General features: G+C 33.9%; 1 protein-coding gene across 6 annotated transcripts in view; it reads left to right on the top strand.

The window, feature by feature from the left end:
- The window catches only part of LOC110092290 (ribulose-1,5 bisphosphate carboxylase/oxygenase large subunit N-methyltransferase, chloroplastic), a 62,322-nt gene extending 55,608 nt beyond the window's left edge, over positions 1-6,714 (top strand). For 5 of the 6 annotated variants that reach the window (XM_028698565.1, XM_020816780.2, XM_020816782.2 and 2 more), the window contains 3 exons: positions 5,449-5,537; positions 5,645-5,793; positions 6,345-6,714. In XM_028698565.1, coding sequence (XP_028554398.1) covers positions 5,449-5,537; positions 5,645-5,793; positions 6,345-6,533 — 427 coding nt within the window. In that variant the 3' untranslated portion in view covers positions 6,534-6,714. The remainder of the gene's footprint in view (positions 1-5,448; positions 5,538-5,644; positions 5,794-6,344) is intronic. The other variant, XM_020816779.2, reaches the window with a different exon arrangement.
- The last annotated feature ends 1,533 nt before the right edge of the window (positions 6,715-8,247 follow it).

Below are 8,247 nucleotides of genomic sequence, written 5' to 3'. Positions count from 1 at the left end.
GTTCGATGTCTGATCCGGTTTTCACAACCTTGTATGCAACACTTAAAAGGATTTGGTGCAATGTGACTAGTACCAAGCTCAAAAATATACCGAGTCAAATTAATAACTCTCATCCTAAATCATTGTTATAGCAAAATTGGATCTGTTCTGCAACACCCCCCTCTAAGCCTCCAAGGCTCTGATGGGCTCAACATTATGCAATCTCATCAGACCTTGATGACATCTGAACTGTATATCTATGAGTCTTTTATAACACAAATATTACATAATAAAGTGGTACTTTTAAATTTAATTGAGCTTGTTACTAAAGTTTCACACCTCTAAAGTGATCATCTTCTCACCTTAAAATGTTACAATGTTATGACCTGTTGGCGGTACAAAATGTGCAATGTAAACATGATCTTGCCATCTTAAGTCTTCCTCTCATTGTGTGCTTAAACTTATTCCAAAATTTAATCTACATCCATAAACTAAGGCTTCATTTGGTGTGTTTGCTTCAATTTGAAAAGTGATAAGATATAAGAAAATTTGTGGTGAAAAGATTTTGGAAAGTTATGGTGAAAAGTTGATGAAAGTAATTAATTTTTGTTTGGTAGACTTAATCTGAGTTTTTATTTTTAGTCTGATTGGTTGTATTGTTTTATATGATGCAAATAATCAAAATAACAAAGTGCTTATAAATGTAATATATAGAATTTTCTAACGAGCTAAGTTTATTATTCCAACAAGGGATTGGTGATTTGATTATTGCTTACAAAACATAATTGAATTAACTGTATGACTTAAATTTTAGGAATGCATTGTGCATATTATGTGATAGAAAAGTACCTCTCAAATTTAAGGAAAAATTCTATTAGATGGTGGTGAGACCTCCTTCAATGCTTTATGGCTCATAATGATGGTCATTAAAAAAGAAACATAAAATTAAGTTAAGTGTTGTAGAAATGAGGATGCTCAAGTGGATGAATAGCTTTACTCTTAGAGATAAAATACGAAACGAGTTTATATGTGAAAAGGTTGGAGTAGCTCCAGTGGCAAATAAGATGAGAGAGATTCGCCTTAGATGGGTTGTTCACGTAAAGTGTCGGCCTTCGGATGACCCGGTATTAGATTTGGCCTATGTCAAGAAAGTAGATGTAGACCTTAAAAAAATTGGTTAGAAAGTATTATAAACAACATTTTTTTATTAAATTTGAATGAGAATTTGACTCTTAACAAGACAATATGGAGATAAAAGATTCATGTTGTTGACCCCACATAGTGGGATAAAGGTTTGATGTTGTTGTATGACTTTAATTTTATTTTAATTAGAAGAAAATAGGTATTCATGATTGTAATACAATGTTATTTAGGATTATAATTGAACCAGTTTGTCAATTATTGCTTTATCATTGATCGATTGAGGTCTTATAGGGGATTGAAGTGAGGATGAGTTTTTTTGTGGTGACAGCTATAGTGAGTAGAGGAAAAGCTTTATTGGTCATGGCTATGAATGCATGGTAGAAAGCCTTTTGATGGTGCACGATGCAAAATGATGAGCAGTGGAGCTATTTGCATGAAAGTTTGTATGGGAGCATCATCAACGATGGCTACGAATGCATGTGAGAGAGAGAAAGAGAGAGAGAAGTTGCTTAAGTGGGGTCTTCATGTACAATGCGGCATATGCGAAAGGAGCTAAGTTAGGAGGGGATTAGGGCTAATAGATGTCATATCATCATTGGAAGTCATGCTTCGCAGTGGGGATGATGGTCACACCCTAGCTATAAAAAGTTGGTGAGTTTTTCCTTTAAAATGCTTACCTACATAGGACAGTTCAAATAGCTCGTGAAATGTTTTATTCTGAGAAGGGATAAGCATAAGCTTCTCAATAGTGGGATCCAATGAGGCCTACCTCTCACTTGCTTCCATAATATATAATGCTCTAATGCAAGATAGAAAAAGAACTAAAGTAGCCCTTGATGTTTCGCTCTACAATGCATACAAACCTTTGACTCTTTTTCCTCTAATGACAATCAAAGAACCTTGTAAACTTTGAAGATCACAGCAACCCTAAAATACTTGTACCTTGCATCATTTAACGCCCAAAGAAACAAACTTATGACATCGCCCAATACCACAATGGTGTATGAAAGAACATAACAATAATGAATGTTGATTTTCTTCAACAATATCAAATTAATATTCGTTAAATCACAAATAGTTAAACCAAAATGATTCAAAATATGATTTGATTAGCGCATCTTGCATGAGAAATGCTTTTGTTTTGAGAGAGTGATGTAGAACGGGTAGGGGGGCTTTGCAAGGGAGAGAATCTCTTCTCCAAAATCTGAGAAGAATCTCAGATTTTCTCTTGAGAGGTGAGGGGAAGCAAGCTCCAAGCTTCTTTCTCTTAAAAAAAAAAATCTGAAAACAATCTCAGCTTTTGATCCAAAAATCTGAGAGAAATTTCAGATTTTTATGAATAAGAATTGGGGAATTGGGGAATTGGGGAAGGAAATCCAGATATCAATTCTCTTGAAAGATTGAAGAGAGATAAGGGATTGGAGAGAATCCCGTAACAAAATCTGGAATAATCTCAGAGTTTAGGAGGGACGTTGATCAGGAGTTGGAATTAATTTCGGCAAGGGGAGAGGTCTTCAAATTAATTCCAAATTGAGTGGGCTCTCTTTGGAAATCAATTAAGCAATCAATTTATTCAAAGTCAGCTAAGAGAGGTGGCTGAAATTTGGAAAAATGAGGCCGGCTGTATCTGGACGCTGAGGGGAATCTTTCTTAATTCCCATCGCGGTTTTAGGAAAGATTAATGTGGCCCGTTTAAAAAAATTCTTCAGCTGCTATGGTTTTGGGTTCGAAAGGCTGGAGATAGGGAATAATTTAAGCTTCTTAATTGGTTTAACAGATATATAGGAAAGAAAATAATTCACTCCAATTTGAAATTTCTCAAATTCCAAAGGATGTAAATTAAGAACTTTCTCCTAAAATAGAATCCCACTAATTTAGAAGAATTGAATTTGAAATTTGAATTTGAATTAATTCAAATTCAAATCAATCCTAAATTAACCCAACCAAATTAGGAAATCCCAAAAAGGGGTGGAGAAGGAAGGTTCGGCCGGCGGCTAATGGGGGAGCCGGCGCATGGGTCGGGTATGCGGGGGATTTCGGGTGGAGGTGAAAAATACCGGCGGCCAAAAACGGAGATGGGGAGAAGGAAGAAGATGAAGATAGTGACGAGGAGCAAAAAGAAAGAACAAACAAAAACAAGAGACAAAATATTAAAGATACAAACGCCGAGCCCGACACATCCTGCGGCTGACGGTACTACGTTGCTCTCTCAAGGGACTTCACGCCACGACCCGGGACCCATCCTGCGGCTGTGGCAACCCAAATCCCTCCCATAGCGGTTTTTCACTAACGTTCTTCCAAAGAACACTTTGGCAAAACACAAATTTTATTAATAATCCATCATCTCTAATACAAGAGCAAAGGCCTCTATATATTGGCCTTAAAAGAAACTAAAAGACAATTTTGCCCCTTGGGCTTACATAAAATAAATTCCTTAAGGGTAAAAAAGAAAAATGCATAATTAAATAAAAGTTACAATTAATAAAATAAGATAAAATGAAGGGATCTCGGCCGTCGATCTTCAGCTCCTCGGATTAGCATGGACGGTTGGATGTCCGCATCAGAGAGCTTGTTGTAAAAGCTTTTGGTCTTTGTGAGTCATGAACCTTCGTGATGGATATCCCTGAGATTTATATCAAAATCACGTCCATTGAACACAATTGTATTGTGCTTTTTCTTCCTCACTCAGCATTTCTAGCGTATTCTAATGTCCTGTTAGTGTATTTATATGAGCCTTTTGGACATGCACATCGCATATTTTGGCTCTCCAGTAGTCAAATTTTTATGTCATCAAAGATTTCAATCTCAGAATTGCGGTTTGCTACCGGATTGTTGTAATAACAATTCCAAAAGAAACTATGAAAGAAACATTAGGATTAAGAATGATGCACTATAAATTAAATAAAAGCATTATATAGATACCAAGTTTTATATGGGTCAACCAAGCTTTCATTCATAGTAGATGATAGATGTTTTGATCTGCCGGAAAGGAAAAACAAAAAACTACTATCCACATGTTCAAATTAAGGGCACTCACCAACACTTATTATTTTCCAAATACACTGTAACACCCCATAGTATCACTATACTGTATTGTAGAGTGTAACAATAATCATTATAACATTTTCTTCATTTACCTCTCATTTCTATTGAGTTCATTTCATTTCTAAATAAAAGTTCATATAAACATTATTTGGAATAACAAAGGACTACACCTAGAAATTATTTCACATAATTCGTTCTTCTACTTGCATGCATCGCTTGTAACCGTTAATCCTCTAGAAACCCTAGATTGAAACCAAGATAGATATTTGTATTACTTGTTTAAACCCTTAACCAAATACCTCTTATTGCTGTCTGAGCCCTCTTGCACACTGCTCTAAGAAATTCCAAAGTTAAGATCTCACAAATATTGAGAGGCTTGTATACACGTGGTTCAAGGCACCAATCCATGGGCTAATCGTTTGGATCAGGTAATGTTGATCCCTAGGTAGATGTTAATCTGTCCAAGTTCTGATCTTCCAATTTATTCTTCTCAAGGTATGATCCTAGTCATCCAATATAAATCGATCATCTGCAACACTTCAAGGATCTAGTGTAGCGTGGGTAGTAGCAAATTCAAAAACATATTGAATCAAATTCACAATAATTGATCAAATCAGCTAATTATTCAGCCAATAGTTAGTTAATGTTAGCATTGTTTTATTTATTTATTATTAAAAATATTTTGAATTCTTAGCTGTTTAGTATTAGTTAATCTGTAAGTAATTTATTGTTATCATAACTAATAATTAATTAATTGATCGTTATATACTAAACTTAACCCTAATATTTGGTTTTTTGTTATCCTAATTATTAATGGATATATTTATCTTAGCATAATTATGGTTCATTTAAGAAACTAATAATTTAGAAAACCATAATTAGTTAATCAGAGCCCGGCTGTATCTTAATTATTCCCATACATTGACACTATTAAACATGAGTCAGTAGTTTAATCATATGAATTGCTTAGCCTAATTAATGGCTTCTCTAATATTTTTTATTATTATTAAGTGTTAATGATATTATTAATGCCCTAATTATTCAGTAGTTGATTGATGTTTTTAGTCCTAACTCCTAATCAGGTGATAAATGCCCTAAAATAAGCAAGCAGTTAATCCATTTAAGCTTGACAGAGCCGTTTACTCATATATACCATATAGATTTTATAGATTACCTGCGTTATCCCTTACTACCTGATGAAATTATTTTATCTTCTAGCTTAGGTAAAGAGGATATCATTTATGACTTCAAATTGAATCCTAACTTGTGATATGTCAACAGAGAAGTGAAAAGTTCAGATAGAAAAGGGAAAGGCATTCCACCAGCGCTTCGTGCTTTTGCTAGGATCTTAACAGTTTCGACATGCGAAGGTCTTTTTCCATTCTTCATGAATAGAGTTTGTTGTATTATTTTTCTATCCTAAGATTCTCTCCCACTGTTGGAGGCTGTTTTATTGACTGATTGGTTCTATTTGCAGAATTAACTTCTTTGGCTACTGAGGCATCTCAAAGTGATGGAAGATTAGCCCGACGCCCTTTAAAGAACACGAGTAATGAAATCCAAGCTCACTGCATCTTGCTTTCAAAATTCGAAGACATGATAAAATGTCGCGATGCAGTAATAAAGGTAATTTTGTTTTTAAATTATATTCAATGATAGATTGCCTTCCTTTGTAGATATTATTGATCTTGCTAGATTGAACTTTTTGCACGCTTGGTAAGGGAACAGTATCTTAGATATGGAATGTATGGGTTCTTTTGTTCACTTGTTAATGGATATATTTTCTGTTCTCTTTGTTGACTATTCCTATTGGGCATATGCAGAGGAAAGCAAGAGTTAGTCCTACTCTTACTGATATGTTGATTGAACGGAATCTTTTTATTGTCTATTTCAATATGCAGTTGAGCTATATAGATTGTCTGAGGATGGCTTTCCTTCTGCTAAAAAAATTAATTTTTTACTAGAAAACTGCTTTAAGAAGCAGTAAGAAAGTCGTGCCAAACAAAACCTAAATCTGAATTCGTACAATACAAATTGGCACTTTTTTGTTTGGTTTCTGATAAGGAATGAATAATTTAAAAAAAAAAACACTAAATGATTACGATAAAATTAATGATGAAGATAATAATGTGTATGTTTTCTTCAACAATAAACTAAATATAATTGCTTGACAACAGGTGCTTGAATCATCAAATGTCCCTTATTGCGGCACTCAGCTTTCTGTTAGAAGACAAATGGCAATTGATTTGCTCAAAGGTGAGATCAGAGTATTACAATCTGCCTCTTCCTGGATTGCCAACTACTGTAAGAGAATTTCAGCTTGCTTTCAAAATCACAGCATTAACGAGCCGTCTCTATTTTCCTAATGACTTATAAAACTGTGATGGTTGGAATCCATTCTTGCTACTGTCAACTTCAATTTTTCATGTCATTAGCTCCAATGATGCCACTTTCAATTGTTGATCAAAATCCTGCAATGAAGGTGTTATATTAGACCTTTCCTTGTTCTTCTTTCATGAAGAAAAATTGTTGTAGGAGTATGAACTATAGATGCTTCTACTCGTGTTCATACCTTTAAAGGGGAAAATCTTGAAGGAGACGCAGAGTTTTAATTAAGTTGAGCTTCTGATATGTTTCCTGAGAGGATATTTTTTAGGGATTTGCTTGACCTCAATAGGGACTTCGCTGATGCAGTACTATGATGACTGCATGAGGATACTGAACCTTGTTGAAGGCTAGCTTTGATCGAAGCCTACATAGTAGTCTTTCTAAAGTTCATACTACGATAGATAGCATGCTTGTCAAGAAAAGTGAGAGAGAAAACATTTGTTATAGTTGACTAGAGTGAGAGAGAGAGAGAGCTTTTCTTGTTAGTTGCATGATAGTAAGGCTTCATTGGAGATCGATTTTTTTATTGCTTCTTAATATAGTATATTAGTATAAAATTTAATATTTTTGTACTATTAAACTACTTTAATAAGCAGTAAGAAAGACATCCCAAATGAAGCCTAAGGCTTCATTTTGAATGGCTTTCTTACTGTTTCTTAAAGCAATTTTTTAGTACAAAAAATTTTTGATCTAAAAAGTAGCTTTAGAAAACAACAAGGAAGTTATCTCAAAAGAAGTTAAAAGAACTTGAGAAGCATTGAAAGGAAATAGACAAATGAAATGAAGACATTATATGAAAGGGATATATTGGGGAGAAATTATTCTATGTTGACATCGAACCATTCGGAGCTGCATCAGAACCTGTCATGTCATCAAGTAAACAGCGATACATAGTTGCGTTACACAGTAAAAAAGTGATGTTCCGCATTCTATTTCATCTCCGGACCTCTGGACGGCGTCTGTATCTGCGCAAAGAATAGTTTATCTATGTTGGGAGGGGTGAGGTTGTGAATTTGTGTTTTAAAGGAAAAACTGTTTTTAGCAGTTTAATGTAAATATATAACATTGGGGTTCTCGAGCGTCGCCATTGAATTTTACTACTGCATGGGCTAGGCGCACGCATACCAATACGATAGTAAAACTTAAAAGATTTGTAGGAATATAATAACAAAAAATGAGATCATGTGGCAAACTTATTATTACGATATTTGTTCAGCTTGGAATTTGAATGAGAACTAATAGACGAATGTTGAGGATTTTGGTTTTGTAGGCTTGTAGCAAAGAACTTGAAATTCTATGCCTTACTACAGATGAAGGAATGCATTTTAAGGTCTTGTTATAGGGCAATTTGACTGATTTTGAATATGGATTTGGCATAATATAAAAATAACTTATTTTTGGACTTGTTTATAATTATTTGTTAAAGTCCGTTTATGATTATTTGTTGAAGTTGACTTATTTTAAAAAAAATGTTATAGAAAATAATTTTTTAGTATAAAAATTTATTAAAAATGATAAAAAATAGTGGCCAAATAAAAAATGTGTTTGTAGTTTGAAAAGAAAAGCTGTAAAAAAAAATTATTTCGGCTTTCATTTGGGATGATTTTCTTACTGTTTTTTAAAATATTTTTTTAATATAAAATAGCTGATTTAAGAATCAGTAAGAAATCGCCCCAAACAAAGTCTAGGACT

This window comes from Dendrobium catenatum, unplaced genomic scaffold, assembly GCF_001605985.2.
Source record: "Dendrobium catenatum unplaced genomic scaffold, ASM160598v2 fragScaff_scaffold_1105, whole genome shotgun sequence".
Taxonomy (NCBI): Eukaryota; Viridiplantae; Streptophyta; class Magnoliopsida; order Asparagales; family Orchidaceae; genus Dendrobium; species Dendrobium catenatum.
The sequence above is the reverse complement of the archived record's forward strand: the minus strand, read 5'-3'. Positions and strand labels throughout refer to the sequence as shown.